This window comes from Arvicanthis niloticus, chromosome 5 (genome assembly GCF_011762505.2).
Source record: "Arvicanthis niloticus isolate mArvNil1 chromosome 5, mArvNil1.pat.X, whole genome shotgun sequence".
Classification (NCBI taxonomy): domain Eukaryota; kingdom Metazoa; phylum Chordata; class Mammalia; order Rodentia; family Muridae; genus Arvicanthis; species Arvicanthis niloticus.
This window is the reverse complement of record NC_047662.1, coordinates 91,815,125-91,842,035: the sequence shown is the minus strand read 5'-3', so window position 1 is coordinate 91,842,035 and position 26,911 is coordinate 91,815,125. Positions and strand designations below refer to the sequence as shown.

Below are 26,911 nucleotides of genomic sequence, written 5' to 3'. Positions count from 1 at the left end.
GGAAGCTGTGGAAAAGCTAAGAACAAAATTGAGGCCCATGGGCTGAACTGGCCCATGGCCAAAGTGGAGAGTGGGGAGAGAAGCAGGGTCACCAGACTCTGCAGGGTCACCAGGGTTTCAAACTTAGCTCAGGCAGAAATCAAGCTGCCTTTCATGGTCCTACAGAAACAGAAGGAAACCCCTTTAAAATTTCTGCTAAGGAGATGTCTTTTCCATCATACCATATGTTCCACATGTTCGAAGTAGCTGAAGACTTGGGGTTAAAATGAACTCTTTAGGATGGGAAGATTTTCTGGTCAATGTGATCAATCCCATACTCAATCCGGACTTCTTTTCAAATTATTTCATATCATTTCCTTCTCCCAATATAGCACTGCTGAGACTGAACAAGCCAGCTTTTCTCTATTGCAATGAGTGTCTGTTTGAGAAACTCTACAGCATTTCACCCTGGTAGCTTCTCTGTCAAGTCTACTGGATATCCAGGCATTATGTTTCCACATCACAATTAATAAGAGAAATTGAGACCAAAACATCATTTCTCTTCCTTTGACTGCTAAATCACAGTTCTGTCCAGACACCCTACAGGTTCTCCTTCTGTGATCCAGACACCCCAACTGTGACGGGTCACCTCACGAAGACTCAGCAGTAGGATCCACACCAAGCTACAGCTAAGCATGGCAGAGGCTGCCATGGAGTGAGCACACAAAAGGCTGAAGGTCAGTCTGTCCTCAGTGAAGGCCTGGCCACGGGAAGCCTGTGTCCTACCGCACCATCAATCTGTCTTGAAGAGATAACTTGTCATGTTTCAGAAAGAAAGTTTTCATCCAAACAGTTCTGACTTCCCCGTAAACTCTTTGCCCACTTTCACAAGACACGGAAGGGCACTGGAACTTCGACCATGCAGAATGTCTGTGAGTATCCTAGGCAGAATCCTGAAACATCTGACAAAAAGGACAACATGGTCCTCTTGTTTGAACAATGCCTGCAAATTCTCGTGCTAATTTTCCAATCTTCAACACAATACTGACAATAAACAAAATACAACAAATTGAAAAAAAAAGCTTTAAAATCAAGTGGTGAGATTCAAGTAAAATTAAAATAAGTTAAAAAGTCAATTTGTCAGCTGGGAGGTATATAGAATGCTGGAGCACTGTCAGGACACAGATGAGTATATATAGCTAAAAGATGTGTCAACTAATACCATAAAACAAAAAATCTATGTCAAATAAAAAAAATCCAGAAATATTTTTTATATAACATTTCTCTTAAATTCTAGACAAGTAGCTTAACAGGTACCAAACCCATCTTCCTACATAAAGCCTACAGACAGACAGCTCCTTTAGGGTATCTACAAATGATGTTATGTACACCAATTTGCTTTATTAATACAACCATTAAATAAGTTATTGCCATAGTTAAATATTGAGCTGCTCACAATTTTTCTACTTACTCTAATAAAAATAGCAGTAAATAGTTTAGTATAGAAATGCCAAGATACATTAATAAGCTCATGAAATATGCAGTGGTTTTATTTTAATCTCCCTTAGAGCATTTTAAATTCTTTATCCCTCCCTAAAGCGATGTTCAACGTAATGCACTCAGTCCCTTAACAAATATTCAGTGACATAATTAAGGCTCTTTATAATAAAGTGGCATGAAACTTTTCATTTTTAATTCTTGCTTTTATTGATATTTTAATTCCTAATATTGTTGATAATAGTAATAATAATGCAACCCATAAATGTTATAATTCACTTTTTCTCTACTACATAATTCATCACCAAACACATAAACACAAAACAAACCCAAGACAAAAGTACCCTGAAAGCTAAATCATTCTAAATACCTATAATTTATAGTAAACAAACTCAAAACCATACCTCTCTGTCTCTTCTGTCTCTGTCTCTCTGTCTCCGTCTCTCTCTGTCTTTCTGTCGTTCTCTCTCTCTCTCTCTCTCTCTCTCTCTCTCTCACACACACACACACACACACACACACACACCTCTTTACTCTTACTCTTTATTATCTTTTTTTGTGGTCTGATGTAAATACCTCATATAACAAATAGGCACCAGTTACAGGGTGTTAGAAATTGAGACAGGCTAATAAAAACTTTGTTTATGTCACCATCTAGTGGCTACAGGAAATAGCACACTGATACACAAAAGTGCTTACCTAGGGAAGTAACTGCAGAATATATTTGCCCAGAGGTATAGATCCAGAAGACAAGCATCTGACATATAACTGTCCTCCTACCCAGCTAAGGTAGCATCAGATCAACCGCACCTGCTTCCTTCTGCACAATTTCATTCGTTTGACAAAATCAAGCAAGAATAACATTAAATTGATTTTTAGCCTGTCTCAATTTCTAACACCCTGTAACTGGTGCCTATTTGTTATATGAGGTATTTACATCAGACCACAAAAAAAAGATAATAAAGAGTAAGAAAACCCCCCATAGGCTGCTATGAAGAGTATAAATTTATAAAATATTTTGATACAATTTAGTAAAGATGAATATGCATATAACTTACGATCCCACAACTCTACTCCTGGGTAAGAACTCTTGAGCAGTGGTTACCCTCAGGGCACAGCCCAAAGGAGTATACTGATAGCAATCAAAGGGCCAGTAAGATGAAAAACGTTTATCTTATTGTAAGAGTAAAACGTTTATCTTATTGTAACCAGTTACTAACTAAAATGAAGCATTGCCTTTTGTCACAATGGGAGGCATAAGGACTTGTGGCATTCTAGACAATAAATTCATAAATACTATGTCCTAATTACATTTGTTACAGACATAGTAAAACTCTCCATATCCTCATCACTACTCAAAGTGCTCTTAGAGCCACAATAAAATTTTGTTATTCTGTGCCTGATGAATAGTTCTACTTTTTTTTTTTTCGAAGCATTGCTTTTTTATTTCCATCACTTAAGTTCAATGCTTTCCTTATATTCAATTCTTTATCATTTGTTTTCTTTGCAGCTTTGTGCATGTTACACATTTAGAAACAAGGATTCTTATCATACTAAGAACAATTAGAAATGCCTTAAAGGAAGGCCCTAGTGGAGCTATTACCAATCAGTTCTCCAGGATTGTCTCAGCTCTGCCCGGATAGAATCACAGGTAGCATGGAAAAGGAGTTGGCCTTTGGCTGCTTTGATTTCTCCCTCTGGCAGCAGTCAATGGCAGCAGCTGGCAGTAACAATGGCAAATGGTAACCTCCATGCGCCAGTCCTCTAGAAGCTTCCAGAATCAGGACCCTGGGCCCTGCAAATGCTACAGCCTGAGTAGGCCTAGCAAATGCAATTCCTACCCACTTGGGTGTGGCAGCTTCTAGTTAGACCTAGTATCCTACTTCATCAGCTCTTAATGGCACCCTGTGTTACAGTTTTTATGCAGGCCTAGGTGCTGGGGACCTTCCTGGCATCACAAGTACTGAGGTGGGACACAGAGTTGGATGAAGGCCAAAGACTGATGATCTATATGGCCTTGTAACTTTCTCTTACTGTTCTGGGGGCCAGAAGCTGATGGTCTCTAGAAACTTAACTCTTACTATTCTGTGCTAGTAAACACTAGTTTCTTTTCTCTGTAACTCTCTTACTATTTTGTGCTAATTAAAGCTGGGTTTTTTTCTCTGTTGCTTAAGGACCTAACCCTGGCCAGATCAGAGGCTTGGACTCATTAACTCTTTGTGAACCAGGAAGAAAATCTTTTACATAGGCAATATGCACAGACACATACACATTCACACACACACACACACACACACACACACACATTCTAGTCGGGTCCAACCACCTATCTCATGAGCTCCATACCTACACACATATGTATAGACATGCATATCGACAAACAGACATATACATATGTACATTTGGATGGATGGGGCAGAGGCTCCCCTGCAAGCTACCACTTTATTTCCTCTCTCTGGCCTTTTTATACCTTTTCAGACAAAAGCTCTTAAGAAAAATTACCTCATAAATAAAATATTACATAAAAGGAGAGTTACAGAAGGCTGATGATATTAAGTTCAAAGCAGTATTTCATTACAAGTTCAAAGCAATGGTTTCACATGGCCTTGCTTTATCACAGTGCACACCTGTGGCTTCATCCTTGGATCTGTCCTAGAATAAATGTTTTTCCCTGATTACAAATTTGTTCCAAGCCTATTTTTCTTCTTAGTGTAATTTATGATAGCTCATTGTATTCCTTATTTTGCAGCCTTTACTTACCATTCTATGAGGAGTTAGTGGGTACATTCTTGACTCTGACTTTATGCTATCTGTCTGGCAAAACAATCAAAACCATCTCTTAAAACTTTCTTCCTAAAATGATCTTAATTAAATCAAGAATTCTATAAAATCATTAATTCATCTAAACAGCATTAACAGTGGAGCTCCATCACCACTAAGCAATCCTGGAATGAAATCTCTGAAGGCCCTGCAATTTAGAACGTACCCATTGCAGCCATGCAAAGCAGTGGGCCATCTCCAGGAAACTTACTTATTTGCCTTTACCCTTTCCTAGGTGGCTCCTGAATCCTAGGTATTGAGGCGCCTTATTCCTGATCACCTGCCAGTGACACAGCTCTCAGTCTGAGATCTAAGACCCTCACCCCTAAAACCTCCATGGCTCTCTGGAATTCTCTGGTGACCAGGGCTGTGGTTTCCATTCTCTGGCTCCTTTCATCCTTCATCATCTGTCTTGACATCCCTCTACTTGGTGCTCTTATTTCTCCCGAGCCACATCTTAAAAAACCCAGTTGCTTCTTTGGCCATCGACTACCTGGCTATGACACATCCCTTGCCTGCTAGCCTCTTAGCTTTTGCTGCCTTTTGCCATCGCTGCCACTCTGATGGTTCCTCTGCATCTTTCTTAGTGTTGACCAGCACAACCCACAATACCTAAAGCAAACAAGAAAAGATCTGAGAGAAATCTCTGTTGTATCTGATTGTGTAACACCAAGGGAGACATCATGGAAGACTGGTTCTGAACTGATTCACCACACCTGAGCAGCCTGCTTTTACAGCCAGACATGAGTTGTCAATACCTCGTAGCCATAGGTTTGGAGGCAATCATAACCTTACCTCCTTAGCACAGGGACAGCAGTGCCACTGCTGGGCTACTTTGGGAAGGTGCTTCCCCTCTGATCCAGATAGAAATGGGAACAGGGCCATCTAGAGTTCATCTACACTTGTGAGAGTAAAAAGTCTAGCTAAAAACTGGTGTAAAAAGTCCAAGTTGAGGCTATACGTTCAGAAGCCAGAGCGACCAGCTGTTTGTGTTTTTTCTCAGGGTGAAGGAAAAGTGATAGAGACGGCTGGGGCTGGTGTTAGGGTAGTCTTGTTGGCTCTTGACTGTCTTTTTGTCCAAGGTAGCTAGAGTGCTTTAAGGGAGAGCCCAATTTGCTAACAGTAATAGTTACAAATTTAACAGATGTGAAGAAGTAGGTTCCCCTTATCTGTGCCAGAACAAAGAGACATTTACAAAGATACTCAAGCAGCTTTGTTCATAATCACTGAACTGACAAAAAACAATGTATATCCATACATTACTGCACATGTAATAGGACACTATACAAAAGAGATGCAAAGAGATTCTGGCACCTGTAAGAGTTCTGAAAGCCTGAATAAAGTCTAAGTAAGAGTCACATGACGACAATAAAAAGCCCTACTTAGCTTAAAGAGCAATCTAGATTGCAAAAATGAAAGCAGTGTGATGTTGAGAGTTACATACAACATTAGGTTTTAAAGAAAATTAAAGTAATGATGAAGTAGAGATTTGGAGCATGTGAGGTCAGAAGAATGAGATAGAAAGGAGCAGGTGTTGAGCACACAGGTGACGTCAGTATCCTGGTTCTTAACTCCGGTGACAAGAACGCAGCTATTCACAACGAATGACTCAGAGAGAAAAGATGCTGAATCCATAACCTAAAAATAGGATAAAAATTTAAACAGCTAGTTAGGAAAAATGGAAAAGACACATTCCAGGAAAGGGTGGGGGAGTGGGTGGCTGGGGGAGTGGTTGGGGGACAGGTGGGGGTGATAGGGGGAATGGGGGTGAAGTGGGCAGGTGGGGGAGGGGGAAGAGAAACTCTAGCTTGTCCCATAAGTCATAGTCCTTAGCTTGGCAGAGGCAAGCTTAGTGGCAGTTGTGGCTGGGAGTGCAGAGCTTCTATGAGAGATTAGGCTGCGGCTCTGCAGAGAAGGCCTTCTTCTTGGCTCCCCATGATGAATCTTGATGAAAAGCGACAGTCTATGGTTCTAAACAGTTTATTGTCATGGCAGAAAATGGACACATAAAACCATACCCCATTTCTCAGGGTGGGCCTGAGATTAAATACCTTTTGCAGAGAGGACTGTCTGGAAAGGAAAGCTTATTGGCTAAGCCCGCCATGGAGAACTCTGTTTGGGGCCTATGTCACCATAGGACATGTTTCTTTTAAGTGAAAAGCATGGCACGTGTTTGAAGCCAGGAGTCTGGCAGGGAGCTGGGAGCCACCTAAGTCTCAGGTATGTGCCCACCAAGTCTCCGGGTCTCAACCTGCTCTACCTTACCAAACTTCCTGTCATGGTTTTATGTCCCACAGTCTAGTGACCATACCTCTTAGGAATGAAACTGACAGAAGAACTAGTCTTGCTGGTTTTATACCTCTGGAATCTAGTGACTCAAGTCAGGAATAATGTAAATGGTATAAATTAATGCAAGAAGAAAAAGGTAGCCACTCTTCTAAAATGAAAGCAAGTGGTTGCTGAAACTAGTAGATGATTTCTCACAAAAAAGAAGAAGAAGGAGAAGGAGGAGGAGGAGGAAGAAGAAGAAGAGGAGGAAGAGGAAGAGGAGGAGGAGAAGAAGGAGGAGGAGGAGGAGGAGGAGGAGGAGGAGGAGGAGGAGGAGGAGGAGGAGGAGGAGGAGGAGGAGGAGGAGGAGAAGAAGAAGAAGTCCCTGTGAAAGGACTAGTGTGGTGTGCCACAGGCCTGGAAACCTGGACCAGTTCTCTTTCATCCCACCACCTTCAGTCTCTGCCTTCTAACCCAACTAGGTGCTTAAACTCCGGCACCCACAGCTGTCAATCAAACATGGAAAGAAATAAAAGAAACAAGCTCACTTCTCTCCCACTTCAGACCACTTACATCACTCTACTGACATTTCCCAGGGGTGAAGACCACCCATGACCACAGCAAGCTAAGTTTTCTAGTACTGATGTTTTTTAAGGCCAAAGGAATGAATGGATACACACACACACACACACACACACACACACACACACCTTTTTTAAACTTCCTCCAGCACTTTTAATTCTTTGTGTTCGATTGTATTGTTTTCATTCATATTGTGGACTAATTTCCTCAGAAAGAGAACATACTAGATCCAGGACCCAGTGAAAAAGATACCAAATTCACATATGCTCAAGTCCCTTCTACAGTGTTTGTGTATAACATACACTTGACTTCCTATATCTTTAAATCATCTCTAGATAGCTCATGTCCTGAAAACACTTGTGATACTCCATTGTCTGTCTTGGTAATGCAAAAGAAAACCTCTGTACATATCTTTTCCCCCACCATCTTCTTTTCTGCGGTTAAACCCACAGAGGCTGGCCTCAGCTACATGAAATTGATTGTATTTTTCTCTTTGGTCATTTTTTCTGCAAACTGTAAGCTCCAATAGGGAAAGAACTATATCTTTTTTCCACTTCTATAGTTTCTGGGAAAGTACCCACAGCATAAAAGAAGTGCAATAAGCATTAATTGAATAAGCAAATGAACTGTTAACTTGAGGCTGAAAAAAAACAGTCTAAGTGACAGATTTTAATCAAGTAGATTACATAAATGATGCTTCATTTACATTTGCTGGTTTAAGAAATAGCATCTTTAGAAAAAAAAAAGCTAAATTCTTTCAGAATTACTAATTCTTAAAAAACAAAAACAAAACCTCCCTCACCTAATTCAAACTCCTTCCACAAGGAAACCCAATAAAACCATATCTGATAACCCTATAATTCTTCCCAGTCTCCAACGATATAAGGAATGTTACTTCAATGGATGCAGTATTAGCAAGAAGTTATAAATTATAATGTAGTTTAATGCAGTAATTATTTTAAACGCTAAAGATAAATGCCTCTAGGCAAGTGCTATGAAGTGAGCTAAAATCTCATCTTTCTAGTACATGGACATTATTTGTAAATAGAAAACTACAAAAACACCAGAGTATACCTAACAGGGGCATAACCATAGAGGGGAAAAAACAGCTTTAACATGTTAGATGAAGTTCTTCTGGGCACCACCAATCTAACAAGGAGGACTTCGGAGGTCCATTTAGGAATTTACTCTTGCTCCTCCTGTGTACGCTTGACTGTAAAGGTCTCATTTTAGGCCTGTCATCCCACTGTTCTTGGCACCAGGAAAATTAACCTATCTTTATTCCGAGTCTCCCAAGCTATGCTGGGGGTCAACAGAGATACAGAGTACTCTGTGATGAAGGTAAAGTCTCCTGGGCAGTATCACAAAATCATCCCCACCTCGAGATTTTAAAGCACCCGCATACATCCATGCCTCGCCCAGCATTTTGGAGTGTTAGTGCCCTGCGGGTATGGGGGAAGGAGAAGCGTAAAGGTAAAGTGGTAGCGCAGAATGTGGAACTGCACCAAACTCAGAGTTCTGCTCATTGCAACATCACCTCTGATGTCAGGACCAGAACCTTATAGAACAAAAGGCAAGCAAGGGATCAGAGCTGACACCACAGACCTTACAGTGGGTCCTCTGTTACCCGGAGAAGGGCGGAGCCGCTCCAGGGAGCCCCGCACAGTCCTGCGTGGACCAAACCGAGCAGGGGCAGGCACCAGATAGCAGGGACAGCGCGTGTCCCAGCACTAGACGTCTACCTTCCTGCGCGCTCCAGGCCGCGTCATGCTTGTGCTCGGAAGCAGCCTGATGAGGACGCTGGCCCCGCGGGCTCTGGCGCGTCAGGTAGGGGCCACTGGGTCGCAGGCAGGAAAGTGGGCGGAGCTGTGAGGGGTGCTAGAGTACTGCGCAGGCTGTTAGCTTGTTGAGGATGTCTCATTTCCCAGGTACCAGCATGGGAGGACCTTGTCAGTTAGGGCGGGACTGGAGCTTCTGGAAACTGGACTAAGCTGTGATGAGACCTTCACCAAAGGGAGCCTACCATTCGGCCCTAGCTGTTGAGCACTGGCTTATCCAGGGAATAAACTCAGTATTTTGGTCCAGACTTTTACTTAAGCTAGAGGAGGAAGAAGAATCAGGTTCCTAGTCTAGCACCAAGTAAACCCTGAAGAAGAGACTAAAGGCTACTCATCCAGTACTGTCCATGCAACGTCACCAATCGTTTCCTTACGCTATTTCGCTGGCTTTGTTAGGTTTTTGATTTTTAAATCAACGTTCTCTTTAATGAGTCAGTACTGGCAAGATCAAGTCTTAAATTGGACAGAATGAAGTATATGACTTTTCTCCAGTGTAATTCTGACTCTGCAACAGAAATCTGGAAAACGTTTTTTATCTAGTCACTCACACATCTCCTATTGTCTTGTAGGTTTCCTCCAGTGTATCATGTCCAGGACACAATAAAAGTTTGTGGTCTTGACAATTATTGCACTCTCCAAATGCACACTCACTCTTTGAATCAACCTATAAAGTACTGTTGTGAATGCCACTGGCTCACTTCCTGATCTTTTATTCATTTTTAAACTATAGATAATAAGCACTTGCTCTGATAATCTCATTAGTGGATTTTGGTTTAAAGCACAAAAAGAAATGTCCATCAAATGCAAAAATGGCTGCAGATTTTTATAGGAATTTTACTGTTTTGAGCAGTATAGTGGTTTGGATAAGTATGGTTCCCATAGACTCATGGCTATAAGCAAGCCCCAATAAAATGTTTTCTGTATAAAGTTTCCATGGTCATAGTGTTTCTTCACAACAATAAAACCCTGTCAGTTGGTACCAGGAGTAGGGTACTGCTCTGTTCTTGGGATATTTTGGCCAAGAATTTGGTTGCATTTTGCCCTTGTCCAAAAAAGAATACCAGAGGCTAAAGTGAAGAGTTTGGATTGATTAATTGGCTTGGTAAAGAAAATCTTAAAATAGCCTAGAATAGACTCTGTCATATGTTTACTAATGTTCACTCTTACAAAGAGTATTTTGATGAAGAGGAACAAGCTGAACAAGGAAAAATACAAAATAAATGATTCTAGGAGAAAAAGGTCACCAGGAAATGAAATGGAGCTAAATTCTGTCTTCAAAGAGATAAACAGATTCAAGATATTAAAAGAATAAAAAGAGCAGAGACCTCCTTACAAGATCCCACACAGCTAAGTTTCCATCTTGTGAGAAGAAATTAAAGAACAGTTTAAGTTCAGGCATCTTGGTACATGACTTTAATCCCAGCACTCAGGAGACAAAGATACACAGATCCATGAGTCAAGGTCAGTCTACTGAGCATTTTCCAGGACATCTAAGCTTGGGCAGTGATGGAAACCACAGGATCCAGAAAATTAGTAGAGATGTCATTGAATGAGGGGGCCATGTCCCATCCCCAGCAAGCTGTAGAATTCGGCAACTTTGGCCATGTAGTTCTGGCTTCTGAGCCAAGAATAAAAGAAAGAGGTTATGGAATCTCCCTCTGTAACTGAGGAAAGTTGTTGAGGCAAGGTGTATGGCTCAGGTTTCTCTGCATGAAGACCTAGAAAGGCCATTGTTTGAAGCTGTAAAGATGGATCCCTCAAAATAGCATAGAAGCCTGAGCCATGGGATACCCAGTGAAGAAAACAACTGACAGGGAGTGGAATCAACTCAAGAGAAAGACGTGTGTTGCAGTCAGCAAATCTGGAAGGTGTTGGAGATCTGAAGACTGCTTTGACATCAGACATGGAGTTGCAGAGTTTGGGGTTTTCCCAGCTGGTTTTCAGTCTTGCTTTGGTCCAGTATTTCCTCACTGTGCTCCCTTTCCTATGTTTTAGAACAGTAATATGTCCTGGCCAGCAGGGTATTAAACGGGGGTCCAGAAAAGTCACCTGGAAGAGAAGATGGAGGGCAGGCGAACACAAAGAAAGACGGCTTGTCTATAGGTTGATCAAACTGTCATTTTTACTTTTTCACAAAGTAAAAGAGGTTATATACACAAAAAGGCAGGATGTGGGGAAGGGGATGATGCAGGATCGCAGGTGTTCAGGGGAAGTACAGATATCTTCCAGAACAGTGTGTCAGCTGGATGAAGGTTCAGGGGACAGGACACTATAACTCCGCCTATAATTCACTTGTCCTAATCTAAGTTGGTACTATCTACCAAGGTCACCTATCTACAAGGTCTATAACTAAAGCCTGGCAACTATCTACCAAGCTGTTTGTTTACAATAGCTTCTAGCCATCTGTTCTAGTGTTTTTCCACAGAGACCCAAGACTTTGTGCTAGCAGGCATGCATGTTAGGCCTACCGCTGTCTTCAGGCCTATGGCTGATTCCAGGCTTTCAGTGTATAGACAGAGATGCCCCTGACAGTAATACATATATTGTGCCATTATATGTTGGAAATATGTGATCTGTTATTTTTATTTATTTTTATTTTATAGGTGATTACAGTTAAGAGATTGTGTGAATCTCAAAAGAGACTTTGAATTTTGGACTTTTAAACATTGTTGAGACTGTGATAGACTATGAGGAAATGTATTTTACATTATGTTATGGCTACAAGCCTATGGGAGCCAGGGAGTGGAATGTGGTGGTTTGAATAGGTATGGCTCTGATAGTCTCATGTGCTTGAATGATTGGCTTGTAGGGAGTGGCCTTTTTGGAATGGGTGTGGCCTTGATGGAAGAAGTGTGTCACTGTGGAGGGCTTTGAGATAGATCTTTTATATGCTCAAGCTACCCCCATTGTGGCTCACAGTTTCCTTCTGCTACCTGTGGTTCAAGATGTAGAACTCTCAGCTCCTCCCCCAGCACCGTGTCTGCTTCCAACCGTGATGACAATTGACCAAACCTCTGAAACTGTAAGCCAGCCCCAGTTAAATGTTTACTTTATAAGAGTTTCCATAATCCCGGTGTCTCGTCACAGAAATAAAACCCTAACTAACACAAGCAGTAAGAATATAGTTTAAAGTACAAATCAACAGAATTAACTAAAGGGAGGAAATTATATTAAGTTTTTTAAAAAGTAGTGTTTTATAAGCAAGAGGAGAAAGACTTATTCTGCTCAAACCAAGTTATATATATATATATAGAGAGAGAGAGTGAGAGAGTGATTTTTTCATACTTTGATATTCATTTGATCTGCATTAGCATATTTTTCTGGTATTATTAACTTCATGAAATGGGTGCATGATAACCCAACTTGAAAATAAGATGGGTTTTTATAGTATATGTATAGATATGTGTATGTATATGCACATGTACATATGTACAGATACATCCTCAAGGTAATTTCCAATGAAGTATTTCCTAGGGAAAAGTGTTCTCAGAACAAAAAGCAGAAACTTAGACTGTAATTTAAAAAACACAAAAAAGGATTCTTGAGAGGCATTTCTACCACGTTGATATAGCTGAATGCCATTGATATAACTGAATGTATCAAAGCCCATCTCACTCTATGTTTCTCATAAGAAACTGATAGTGATGCAGGCAGCTCTGGCAATGATCTTTTGGTGTCCATGTTCTATTTCAGTAGTTCTCAACCTGTGGGTCATGAACCCTTTGAGGTCACATTTCAGATATCCTCCATATCAGATATTTACATTACTGTTCATAAGAGTAGCAAAATTGCAGTTAAGAAGTAGCAACAAAGTAATTTTATGGTTGGGGTCACCACAACATGAGGAACTGTATTAAAGGGTCGCAGCATTAGGAAGGTTGAGAACCACTGGTCTATTATCAAATTAGTGATGCAGTTGGCGGGAATGCATCCTAGTGCATTGCCTACATTCCAGTCTAGTTTTGCTTAATGTAGGAACAATTATTTGACTTGAACAGCACTTTCTCTTTTTAAGAAAAGTTTTCTTTAAGCCAGGCACGGTAATATATGCCTTTAATCCCAGCAGTCAGGAAGCAGAGACAGGCAGATCTCTGTGAGTTTGAGGCCAGCTTATTCTACAGAGTTCCAGAACAGACAGGACTGTTACATAGAGAAACCTTGTCAAAAAAAAAAAAAAAAGCAAGAAGCAATTTTTCTTTTAGTAAACATGTTCATTGTATATGCCCAAAGATATACAGTCTACAAAGTTCTTTCAGATATGAAGCTCTACTCCCATACATGATGGATTAAAAGAATAAAAGGGGAAACGATTTATGTGAATCTCGCCAGGCAGTGGTGGCACATGCATTTAATCCCAGCACTTGGCAGGCAGAAGCAAGTGGATTTCTGTGAGTTCTAAGCCAGCCTAGACTACAGAGTGAGTTCCAGGACAACCAGGGCTACACAGAGAGACTTGTCTTGAAAAAACAAAACAACAACAACAAATCCTAATTGATCCTCTAGCACAGGAGAATTTCTAAGGTATCACTGCCTTAGTTTGGGGCAATTTTCAATGAAAAGGTGGCTTAAGGAGAACTCACATGTTTAACAGTAGATATCTTTGAATCTATAAAACGCATCTATGGAGAGTTGAAGAGAAAAATGGAAACAGGGATTCTGAGTCAGCCCCAGATTCGGTTGGAAAGATGTCCAAGTTCTATCATCCCTCAAATACTGAGACTTGGTTTCTCTTTCTTCAGGTGTGCTCATCTTTGACTACTGACCACAGACAACCAGAAGGAACATTCTATGAGTTTTGTACTTACTATCTTAAACCCTCAAATGTGGAAGAGTTCCTGTACAATTTTAAGAAAAATGTTCATCTTCGGACAGCTCACTCTGAATTGGTTGGATATTGGAGTGTAGCATTTGGAGGCAGAATAAACACAGTATTCCATATTTGGAAGTATGGTATGAGTCACTCAGTTCAAGTGTTCAATATAGATTTTATTCTCATAGATGCTACATGAGTCTTAGATGGATATACATTAGTATAGATATATAGATTAAGGAGTGTTTTTTTTTTTTTAAGCATACAGAATCAAAAAGTAACTTCATGACCATTCTTCTTGGTCCATCTTTTGTAACACTTTTTCAAAATCTAACATTATAGCTGGGAAATTACCAGTTAAATTTTAGACTACTTGGAACTTAATGCAAGACCTAAAACTGTTCACAAAAGCCCAATTAGGTTAATATCCAGAATGAAAGGCGTAGCTGATGCTAGACCTGGTTATCAACATCTTGGTGAATACAGTTCACACATTCAGGATTTTGAGTAAATGGAGGCTAAGAGAGGATGGCAGTCAACCTTTGACCTTCCCTCAGCTCTGATTATTTTCAGTTCATTTCTACATCCCAGAGTGTTACAGAATTCACTGCCATGGTACTTTATGAATTTAAAGAATTTAACATTACTAGGTGTTCTTCTCCTACTGAAGCTACACTGCCTTGAAAAAGAAGAACAAATTACAAAATTATTCAGAATGTTGGTTAACCTTAAAAATCTAATATTAACAGCCTACACTGGGATTTGAGTATGTTCAGCAAACTCTTAATAATTAATTGTATTTAGTGTTTGGTCATCTATGTTCAATTAATATTCATGCAATTCTTTAATAAAAAAGATTCATTCTATGGACGACATGGGTCTACTTTGGGTTTGGTTGGATTTTGTTTTGTTTTGTTTTGCTTTGCTTTTTTCTGTTTTGAAAGATGGAAAACACCAGCAAAACAGCTTACACTTCAAATATGGTACCTGTTAAACCATGACCCACTGGGAACCGTTATTAAGTCCTGTTTACCTCACTTTATGTTGTAAGACAGGTGTTATTTCATATCCCTCGAATAAGCTATATAAATACTTTAGTCTCAGGAGGTCTTTACAATTTGGTACTAGGCCTATATGTTATTAAACATGTCTGACTGTTTCGGTGACTTAGAAAGCAGAGAAATGAATGCTGGGGAGAAATGATGGATGACCATAATAAGGGAATCAGCACTAGTTCTTTGGAAGTTATTGATTCAAAGGAAATGATACGAAGTACATTCAAGTTTCACTTAGGTTAACATGTGTTCAAGATATATCTTGACCACCAACATCACTACCAAAGTAGAATTTGTCTTTCAGCTGACAAAGTCAGTTGAATGCCTCAGTTAAATAATAAGACTAATTCACATGGAAGTGTTAAATGCTGTGGTAAGCCACAAACCTGAAAGCTGACATTATGTCATTTACAGTGTCACAGGCTGAGAAACTTAGCTCCTATCCACAGTTTCCTTCAAAGAACCTGTGAAAGTCATTCAATGTGATCGCAATAGTTGTTTCTCTTTCTTTCACCCTGAAGACCAGGAGCAACTTGATACCGATGTCACATCTCCTCACATGACTGTCCCTAGATTCACAGCATGGTGTGTGCTTGATGTTAATGATTTGAGAGTGATCCAAAGAAGCATAGATGATTTTTAAGTCAATTAAAAAAAAAAAAAAAACAAGAAAACTTTTTTCCATGTTTTTCTACCTCAGATAGTTATGCTCACCGTGCTGCGGTGTACAAAACCTTGGCCAAGGATAAGGAATGGCAACAACGATTCCTCATTCCAAATTTGCCTTTCATTGATAAACAAGAGAGTGAAATTACCTACTTGGTACCATGGTGCAAAATAGGAAAGCCTCCGAAGGAAGGTGAGACTGTCTTAGGCACTGTGAATTGTCATGACTGAAATAGTGCATGTTTTAAGTTCTAATGTGCTTTGGGACTGAGGGAGTCTCCCTTTTATCTGTGGATATAAAAGATTGTTGAGATAAAACAAAGTACACCTCTTTGTTTTATCCTTTATCTTTTTTTCCTGAAGTAGGGTTTCTGGCTGTCCTGGAAACTTGCTCTGAAGACCAGGTTGGCCTCAAACTTACAGAGATCCCCCTGGAGTGTTGGGATTAAAGGTGTGGGCCATCACCCCCAGCTTCCTTTATCCTTAAAAAGTGAGGATTAATGAAGAATTCTTCCCACTTGAGGGTTTTTGGAGTTGTAAACCTTATCTATGTTATGGAAAATGTCACATGGTCAGTAAAGGTTGAAAATGACACAGTGAGAGCCAGGGACTATGTATGGGGCAGGGGAGGAATCAATCATACATGACATTCTGTCATCATTTCAAAACAATATTAGTATTTAAATATAAACTGTATTATATAGAGATATAATAAATACATTGAACATAGATCTATAAATTACACTTCATTTTAAACTTTAAATCACTGTATATGTTTTTCCTGCAAAACTGACCTAGGGTTAGGGTTAGGGTTAGGGTTAGGGTTAGGGTTAGGGTTAGGAGGAATTGATTAAGTGGAATAACCAAGCTTATTGGCATGGGGTAGGGTTAGGGTTCAGGTTAGGGTTAGGGTTAGGGTTAGGGTTAGGGTTAGGGTTAGGGTTAGCAGGAATTGATTAAGTGGAATTGCCATGCTTGCTGGCATGGGTGCTGGGAACTGATCTCTGGTCCACCTCTAGAGCAGTGCACATGCTCTTGACTACAGAAGCATCTCTCCAGTTCCCACTGGATACTTACTTTCTGTCATCTGTGTAATTAATCTTAATAGCATAAATAAGTTTAAACGCAGACAAGGGATTTCTAAGCATTAAAATCAATGGAAAATATTACAAATGTAATTACCGTATCTGTGTAAATGTGTATACATGTGCAAACCTTCAAATATGAGCATGCAGAACAGGCTTTTACTGAAACCAAGAGAATGTAAGTATGAATAGAAATTCCTTGGCTATCATCAACTTTAAAATTGTTTTTTTTTTTTTTCCAAAATCTAGGATTCTATGAACTGGTTACTTTTCTCATGAAACCCGGTGGCCCAGCTCTATGGGGTGACGCATTTGAAAGGGCAGTAAATGCCCATGCTAATCAAGGCCACATTAAACTAATTGGTGTGTTCCATGCAGAGTATGGATTGCTCAACAGAGGTACACCTGTATATTTCTTTTTAAATTTCCGTGTATGTTGGTGCCTTATTCATTGTCTAAGATGTGTTGGTTACAGTTTATATGTTATTGACAAGATCGTGTACATTTTAATTTTTAAAGAATTGAGACATTGTCTCTCTTTATAACACCCACTCAAACTATTTTCAAATGCTAAACTTCTATTTTCTCTGACACAGAAAATGAAAAACATTTAACAACTACAAGAGCCTTAAGAAGTAGTTTATTCCTTTTATAATCTTTTTGTTCCTCTAAATATATTCTTTTCAGTACCAGGGATTGAACCTAGGACCTTCTGCATGGTAGGAATGTGCTCTACTACTGAGCTATATTCCCTGTCCTAATTAGGTTTCTATTGTTGTGATGAACAGCAGGACCAAAAGCAACTTGAGGACATGAGGGTTCATGCTTATATTTCCAGTTCGTAGTCCACCATGAAAGAAACTCAGGACAGGGACTCAAGACAGGAACCTGAAGGCAGAAACTAAAGCAGAAGCCATGGGAAAATGTTACTGGCTTGTTCCCCACGGCTTCCTGAATCTGCTTTCTTACCCTGCCCAGGTTCATCTTTAAGCCAAGAGTGACACCATCCTCAATGGCCTGGTCTTTTCCACACCAGTTTTTAATCAAGGAGAATGCTCCACAGGCTTGCTTGTGAGTCAGTCTGATGGAGCACATTTCCTCAGCTGAGGTTCTCTCTTCTCAGATGTCTCAAGCTTTGTGTCAAGTTAACAAAACAAAACAAAACAAAATACTGACAAAATTGACTCATTTGTTAAGTTGCCATGTAAACACACCATGATAATAAACTTTCCTTTCTTGTTTGTCCCTCCCTGTCTTAGTCAGGGTTTCTATTCCTGCACAAAACATCATGACCAAGAAGCAACTTGGGGAGGGAACGGTTTATTCAGCTTACACTTCCACATTGCTGTTCATCACCAAAGGAAATCAGGACAGGAACTCACACAGGGTAGGAAATTGGAGGCAGGACTGGATACAGAAGCCATGGAGAAATACTGCTTACTGGCTTGCTTCCCCTGACTTACTCAGATTGCTTTCTTCAAGACTACCAGCCCAGAGATGGCACCACCCACAATGGTCTAGGCCTTCCCCCCTTGATCACTGAGAAAATGCCTTACAGCTGAACCTCATGGAGGCATTTCCTCAAGGGAGGCTCCTTTCTCTGTGGTAACTCCAGCCTGTGTCCAGTTGACACACAAAGTCAGTCAGTACAGTCCCCAAGACATATTGTTAATATTACCACAGTATAAAACAGTATAACTTTAAAAGTCACACAGTCTTTAAAAGCTCAATCTCTTTAAATATCCAAAGTCTCTTAACTGTGGGCTCTTGTAAAATCGAAAAGAAGTTACTTTCTTATTCCAAGATGGATGAACCAGGGCACAGTATCAATTAAATTCAAAGCAAACCCAAAGTTCAACCGTATAAAAAGTTCAGTGCCTGACATCTGGGACCTACTCATGGATTTTCTGGGCTTCAAGGGGCCTTGGATGCTCTACTTCTCTAGTCTGCCAACCTCAGCCCGCACAGCTTAGCTCTTGGCCCACTATGAACCACTCTCCTGGCATCTCCAATATCTCTGCTACAACTGGAGCTGCAGTCTCACCAATGGCCTTTCCTGGATGCTCTTCAGGCACTCCAGACTAGCCACACAGTGCCAAGTCTCAGCTGCTCTCCATGAGCCCTCAAAACCAGTACCAACTGCATGACCCTTATGCTTTCACTACCAATTTCAGCTGCCAGCACAAGATGGAAAAATAACATAAAACATAGTAGGAAGTCATACAGTTTAGATCTTGAATTCCTTTAGCTATCTTACTTTACTTTGCTTTTCAAGCCTGTTTCATTTCCTCATCTATAAAACCGGTTTGACTAGGTAACCTATAACCTTCCCTGCCAAGTCTCTGATGCCTCTGAAATCTTACCACTGAACCATTTAGTATCGCTCTTTTAACTTGAAATCATTGGACTTTTAAAAACTTAATTTCTCCGTATTTATGTGCAAATGAAACAGCTTTGATTTGCTTCTACAGTTCATGTTCTGTGGTGGACTGAGAATGCAGACATTCGGGCAGCTGGGAGACAACAAGCACATGAAGATCCCAAACTCGTGTCTGCTGGTGAGCTGTTTCATGAGGCAAGAATTCTTTTCAGAACCAGTCTGACACATCTGATAACTTGATGTGTTTCATGAAATGTCTTTCCAGTTCGGGAAAGTGTCAACTACCTAGATACTCAGCAGAATATGTTCCTGATTCCGTGGTCGTTTTCACCACTGAAATAGTTTCCTACAGACTGTTTTCGTAGCTGATGTGAGATCTGTCGGTGGCCAGTGCTTCAATTCTCACTAGAGAATTATTTCAACTTTTATTAGAAGAAAATGGTAAGTTAATTTACTATGCATTTTTAAAGCCCATTGAGGGCCCCATATATTAAAAGTAACTAATACATTTATTTCCCCATACATTAAAAGTAACTAATTTGAGCCGGGCAGTGGTGGTGCTCGCCTTTAATCCCATCACTTGGGAGGCAGAGGCAGGTGGATTTCTGAGTTAGAGGCCAGCCTGGTCTACAGAGTGAGTTCCAGGACAGCCAGGGCTACACAGAGAAACCCTGACTCGAAAAACAAAACAAAACAAAAAAAGTAACTAATTTTAAAATAATGTTATTTTTGTCCCAATGAAATCTTTGAAGAGTCTTTGGTTTATAAGCTGGAATGCCTTATTGTTTTTTCACTAGTATCTACTTCATTCAGGTCCTTTGTAGCAAAGATACCTAGTCACTAGATCAAGTTCCCTGTTCTTCATCTGTTTCAGAATACCTCTTCTGTAAGACAACCCTTTGCTCAAAGAGATCACATTTCCAAGTTTGTGACCATATTTTTAAATTATTAATAAATGTATGAACCGTTTTAATCTTATCTTTTTGCCTGAGATGCTTTTGGCTTCAATGGTTTATTTCATAACACCAAATGGGATTCGTGAAAATATTATTTAATTTCTTTCATATTAAAAAACTGTATTATAATCTATGTTGTCTAAGTTTATTGTTCCTGGGCATTTTCTTATAGCCAGGCCTTCCCTGTTCCATCAGGAGTGCAGGATCATTTCATCACAACTACATGCGTTTATCCTTCACCATTTGGCAAGGATTGACATGAGTCTCACTTTTACACATAGCTTCCCACCCCCTGGGCAGGGAGAACAGCAATGTCCTGGTTTTGCTTCAGTTGTACTGGCAAGTATGTGAGGGGATCTCAATACATCAATTCCCATTCAGAAGAGGTCCATGATGTTCCGGGGAACTAAGTCCGTGGCTCACTCATCCTCCCCAATCATGCAGGTCACTTGATTGCAAAAGAAGGACATAGTAGGGTCACCTAGGAGAACCTGGACTGTCGTGATACATTGGGGTCATTTGGAAAAAATGACAACAGACTCATTTGTATTTGTTTTTGTCTTCAGTTTGTTTTTGTTTGTTTGCTTTTTTTTTTAAAGTGGGGGGGGGGGGGGGCGGTTCTTAGGCAGGCCAGACTAGTCTAGAACTCACTGTGTAGCTAATGATTTCCTCAAGCTCCTATCCTCCTGACCCTACTTCTGTGCTGGCTAGTTTTATGTCAACTTGACACAATCTACAGTCATCTGAAAGGAAAGTCGATTGAAAAACAGCTTCCATAAGAGCTGACTGGAGGTAAGCCTGTAGGGCATTTTCTCGATTAGTAACTGAAGAAAGAGGGCCTAGTCCATTGTGGGTGGGGACACAATGGACTGGTGGTCTGGAATAGTGGTCCTGGATTCTATAAGAAAGCAGGCTGAGCAAACAATGCAAGACAGCAGCTCTGCATTGTCTGTACCTCAGCTCCTGCCTCCAGGTTTCTGCCCTGTTTGGGTTCCTGTCCTGAATTCCTTTGCTGATGGACTATGATGTGTAAGTGTAAACCAAATAAACCCTTCCCTGCGAAAGTTGCTTTTGGTCATGGTGTTTCATGACAGTGAAAGTAACCCTAACTAGGATGGCTTCCTAACTGTCGGGATTACAGGCCTGTACCATCATATTTGACTCTCATTTGGTTGTCTGATTCCATAATAGCCTTTAAGCTATAGCATCATTTCATAGATAAAAGTGTTTTTTAATCCCCTAAAGAGTGATCTCTCCTCAATCTAATCACAACCATCATCCGACACACAAAAGATATTCATTGAACTATATGCCAGACACTACATCTGTGAAAGTCCATGGTTAACAAAACAACGTACCTGCTTTCATGTGGTCAATATTCCTGAAGAATTATATAAGATATACAGTTAAAGAGCATAACTTTGGTGAAAAAGAGCAAAATAGGGCAGCGAGTGGGGTGCCAGGTTCTAGTTTAGCTAGAAGTAATCTCTCTGTGATGATTCCTTATCCAAAGCCTAAACAGTGAGAAAGGTCAAGCCAGGAAGACTTAGAAAGAACTGCAGGGAAAGGTGCCAGAAGGTGTGCAAACTAAAGTTCTCAGAAGAAATGAGTTAAAATGTCCAACAGGAAGGCAGTAGGCAGGAATGTAGTGAGCTAAGAGAAAGGCAGACATGAAGAAAGAAAACTAGGAGCCAACGCACACTGAACTGGTAAGGAGTTTGGAGTTTCTGTTCAACATGCTGAACATTTCTGTGTTGAGTAGCAAAATCATACATCGTCTTATTTTTTTTTTTTTTTAAAGATTTACTATCTAAGTGTGTGGGCAGGGGCGGTGTTCATGTATGTGTGTATGTGCACATGACTGCAAATATCAATGGAGGACAGAAGAAGGTTCTAGGGCTCTGGGACATGGAGGTACAGGTGATTGTAAGCTACCAGATAAGGCGCTGAGAACTGAACTCAGGTCCTTCGTAAGAACAGCATGTGCTCTTAACCACAGAGCCATTTCTCTAGCCCTTAAGTCTTAATATTCTAAAGAAACAAGCATCTATAATGATTTTTCCCCCCACTGAGGACATTAGGTCCTCTAAATGTTTGCTTCTTCATATTCTCATTAGGTTACTGTATTAGCTTTTTCAAAGTGACATGACTCAAAAGACATTCAATGCTGATAAGTGCAGTGGTAAAACACTAATCCAGGAACTTCAGAGAGTAAAAAATAATCCCATGTCAACATGACTCAGAATGGTAGGTCCTGTCAGTCTTTACCTTGCCGACTAAGAAAGATCATACTAGGCCTAAGCCCAGTATAGCATAGAGGAAAGCTGAGAAAACAAAGCCTGAGCCAGGAGCCAGAAGATCTGAATCCTAGTTCTAACTCTACTGCAGGTGCATCCATCTGACATCCCTTACCCCTTTAGTCTGGGTTTTCTCATGGGTAATCTAAGGATGAGAACGTATTCAGATCACACACTCATAGAACCAACCACCTTCCCAGTAATAACTACAAGCAGAGGCAACAGTAACCAGTTTCTCCCGCGATCAAGTCAGAAAACATAATTACCTAAATCCTCTTTGAAACTTTCTACTTACCTCCCCTGAAAATAGTGGTGCATACTTTACAAGTAAACCACAGCTTTCTGTATGTTGATGACAAATGTGTCCCTTAAATGCCTGGATATTTAATTGATGTCATTAGTTCTATTTTATAATATCAGTGTAGGAACTTATCAAATAAATACAGTCACATAGCTATAATGGTTTTGTTAATTTTGGACTACTTAGAATGCAGGAATCCCATAGACTAAATGGTCTAATGAAATAGTGATATTGGTTTATAAATATATTCTATGATTATTCAAATATAAAAATCTCAACAATGCATTTCTTAGAATGCCCATCATTAAATGACATATGGCTATAATTCCATAGGGAAATAAGATAGTGAAAATTATCTCATTTTATTATTATTACTATCACCTTAAACAACTATCATTTTTACCAACCAACAATCAAGATAAAATAACTTGTAGCTTATAAGGTCACACAACTACTAAGTTTCAAAACCAGAATTCAAATCTAAGAATGCATGCTCTAAAAACACATTTCTTCCCACGATTCATACATTCTACAGGGAAGACTCTCTGTAGTCTCTATCTTTCTGATATTTATAGGGCAAAAAAATATTCTTCCTTTGACTCAAGTGAGTTAGCAAACAAAATTGACTGATCGGCAATTATTGGCCAATTGTTCTCTAATCATCCCGATTATCTTAGCTTACCAGTTTGAATTAAACTTCAACTTAGACAAAAAAAAAAAAATCACTTTCCAATAAGTTCCTATGTCAAGTACATGTGGCATAACATCTTTCATATTGTGAAAGTTTACAGAGAAAGCACAGTTCATTATCAGCTCCCATTATAAACATTTGTATATTTTTATTCTTATAATAACTCTGTATCATAGCGTAAAACAGTACATTTCACCCACACACACAAACTATTTCTGAGTTTCAAGCCCTTCACTCAACATAATCCTCTGGCCTTCTGAGCCACTGAACATGTGTAGATTATACAAGAAGCCAACACTGAAGGTCATTCTCTTATTTCTGTTGTCACTGTGTTTCTCCTTCCAGCATCTTCAGTAAGTCTTCAAATCAATAAGAAAAACAATAACTGAAAACTGAACAAATGTAATAAACCAGGACCTTAAAAATGACATTGCTGAAAAGACAGTCCATTCACAAGAAATCAGAGAAACAGAACTTAAGTTAGACACTTCAATTTAATAAATTGAGACAAATGGTAAATGGTAAAATTGTATAGTAGAAAAATTGGTAGGAACATAAGAAAAAGAAAGTTCAACCACTTCCTCTTAGATGGGTGGATATTGGAGAAAAATATACAATGAAGTTGACACAGTAATTTCATTTTTAGATGTATAAAAAGATATTTGAATCAAGTTATTCAGTTAACATTATTTATTGATTGTATATGTATATATATGGAAGTGGTCCATTAAAAAAGGAATAAAGTTTTGAAAAATTCACTGGAAGAGTGTACAGAAATGAATGGACCAGAGCTAACTTGTAGGAGGCCAACCCCAGCAACGGCCAAGTCCCACAGAGGAGATAAGAAGTCAGTGAAGGAAAAGTAAGTCAGACATGGTGGTTGGGGGGAATTTTCCAGCCTAACTCAGTTGGCATGGATAGATTCTTGTCCCAAATCATAGATCATATCATTTTTGTCTCTGGATACATGTTGTGGTAAATCTCCAACCCAAAGAAACCCAGGCAAAGAAAACACAACTCAATTGATATGAATGCAAGCTGCATGCCTAGATTGGGCAGATTTACCACTACACTACTGTCTTCCTTACCTATGAAATCCCTTATAACTTGTGGTTTCTACAGGCCACGTACTACTTTCTGTTTCACTCTCCTTCCACCTCTTTTTCTTCTTTTCCTTCTTCTCTTCCTCCTCCTCCTCTCCCTCCTTCTCTTCTTCCTTTTCCTCCTCCTCCTCCTCCTCCATCCTCTCTTCTCTCCTCTAGCCTTTATTTAACAAATTAAGATGGGGAGGTTTACAAGAAGTCACCTGAGTAAGCCTTGTTCGCAGCTCCTCCCAGGAGAGCAGAATTAGCATCAGAATACAAGCAAGCCCAGGGCTATCCACAACAGATGCAAGTCTTAACTTCCTCTTGGTCATAAGTTTAGTGATCATTGATAAACAGTGACAGAACTGAGTTATGTTTTACAATCATTTCCCCACATTAACCCCATAACCCAATATTTAAAAATCTTGTGGTTTCAAGGGCACTAGACAGAAAGAAAATCTCCAAGCCTGTCTGGGTAGATTGTCATATCCTGAGCGGCATATTATTAATTCTTAATGGTCAGAGTGCCAATTGTCATTAGGCCCAAGAAAAATCTTCAGTCCAAAGTTACTGCCATTATTATTCAATTTCTGCCATAATACAATGTTTATATTTTGTATCTTTGTAGAATTTATTTATATGTCTAATTTTGGTATACTTTTGTTCCTTGGTCATACACTACCACAGTGTCGCTGCACTGTGAAAGTTAACTTTTCTAAGAAAGGGAAGTCTTAATACAGTCTTAGATCATTTTTCCATACCATTCTTTGTCCATCAGTATAAACTCCTGTGTAGGGCGGAGATAACTCCAGCCAATCTACTTTGTTGCTGTATCTTTTCCTCAAGGGGCATACCATATGTAGCCCCTATCTTATATGTTCTGTAGTAGGAAGAGGCTTTTAACCCGATCTGCTGGCAACTCCCCTACCCCACCGTATCTTATTTACCTTTTTAAGTTTACCTTGTTCTAATTATCTTGTTCCTGAGTAAGTACACGGGCAGATGTTCCAAGAACTTGAATCCAGAGCCTCATAAGGAGACCTCTGGCCTCTCTATGTCACAACCTCCAGGGTACAAGGAAGACCTTCGAGTAGGGCCAGATAAGGCTATCTCCCTAAAAGCAGGAAGGGGTAGTATGTTTAGGAAATTTCTGAGAAAGCTTAGAAGCAGTACTCTTGGGAGAGGGTGTATGTGGGGGTGGGGGGGTGGGGTACTGAGCGTGGATCTCTGGGCTTACGGCAGTCAGCAGAGGCGTGGAATCTTTAACGGAGTTGGTTCCAAGCAGCACTGGGCAAGCGTGGTGGCCCTGCCTGGCATGGGGAGTCCCTCACTGAGTCTGGTTCCGCGGGGGGTGGGGGGTGGGGGGGGTGTTTGGGGAGGCGGGGTGCAGGGCTCTCAAGTGGGAATCCCCAGGCCCGGAGGTGGCTGGGGACTGATTGGCCACGCCGCTGAGAGACCTGGCAAAACGGAGAAGAGGAATGCGCTGGAGGACTGGCACCACGCGCGCGCCCGCGCACACACACACACACACACACACACACACACACACACAAACCCCCGCCCCCGGAAGTGCTCCCTTGGTCTACTCGGCTTGAACAGAGGCTCTCCCCACGGCTGGAAGGCAGAGAAGTCTTCCACAATGACAGCACGCAGCAGGACATCAGACCCCAGCAGACCCCAGCAGACCCCAGCAGACCCCAACAGACCCCAGCAGACCCCAGCAGACCCCAGCAGACCCCAATAGTCCGGGGTTCCAAGAGCTTTATTGACATGGCAGATGACAGATGGTCTAGATATGCACCCCCACTTAAGCCAGGGCGGGCCTGACTTAAATAGGGAGGGAGAGGAAGGAGGGACTGGGAAAAGAATACTTAATTAGCTATGCCCTCTGGCCTTTAGGTAACTCATTAATATGGAAATCTCTTGAGGCCTGTAGTCACGCCCTCTACCTGTGGAGGGTGATGCATTGCCCTACCTGACTGCAAGGCACAGGTCAAATAGAGGTCTTAGACCACATATCAGGATCCTGGGTTCTGGGGGCGTGGCCAAACATCTGCCATTGCCCCATTGGGGTCGGGGTTCGAAGCTTATGCCACACCAAAAACCAAGACACCCTTTCACAGCCCCATAGGTATAAATGATTCATAAGAAATTTCCCATCCACCCAGGATCCCCAAACTGTACAAATATCAAAAGCCCCCCAAATCATGCAACATGTAAAGATCAAGACGAAAACTGAAAGATGGCACAACAGCAATTGCATCATGCGGCTCAGCTTTGCTGGGCCTTTGTCAAGCAGCTGTGCTGGCTTCATGACTTTCACTGTTCCCATTAGATATGGCTGTGCCACTAACTTACTTAATACCTCTGGAGAATATTTTTTTGAAGGTCTTGGTGGCTTGCCATGTGAAGAAACCCGTCTGGACTAAGAAGGCTTCTCCAAGCAGCACTACAGAGCTACACTGAAACTACAACTAGGGATGTTTTCCAACACCAACTTTAAAAGTTCTTAAACATTCTGATTTCCCATAAACTCTGTCCACCTTCATAGATGACACAGCAAAGTTTGAACTCAGAATGTGTGGAGAAATCCTAGGCAGC

General features: G+C 40.6%; 1 protein-coding gene across 1 annotated transcript; it reads left to right on the top strand.

The window, feature by feature from the left end:
• Positions 1-8,707: 8,707 nt before the first annotated feature.
• Positions 8,708-19,445, top strand: LOC117708157 (protein NipSnap homolog 3A-like). The gene is made up of 6 exons (XM_034501566.2): positions 8,708-8,973; positions 13,724-13,934; positions 15,550-15,708; positions 16,850-16,999; positions 19,072-19,158; positions 19,246-19,445. The coding sequence occupies exons 1-6, from the start codon at positions 8,914-8,916 to the stop codon at positions 19,320-19,322; spliced, it is 744 nt and encodes a 247-aa protein (XP_034357457.1). The 5' UTR covers positions 8,708-8,913; the 3' UTR covers positions 19,323-19,445.
• Positions 19,446-26,911: the final 7,466 nt, after the last annotated feature.

Bases quoted from the DNA above. Each gene is read 5' to 3' on its own strand.
- LOC117708157 (XM_034501566.2), top strand. From the start codon at position 8,914: ATGCTTGTGCTCGGAAGCAGCCTGATGAGGACGCTGGCCCCGCGGGCT. The intron at 15,709-16,849 runs GTGAGACTGTCT...TCCAAAATCTAG, and splicing joins AGGAAAGCCTCCGAAGGAAG to GATTCTATGAACTGGTTACT. The intron at 19,159-19,245 runs GTGAGCTGTTTC...ATGTCTTTCCAG, and splicing joins TCCCAAACTCGTGTCTGCTG to TTCGGGAAAGTGTCAACTAC.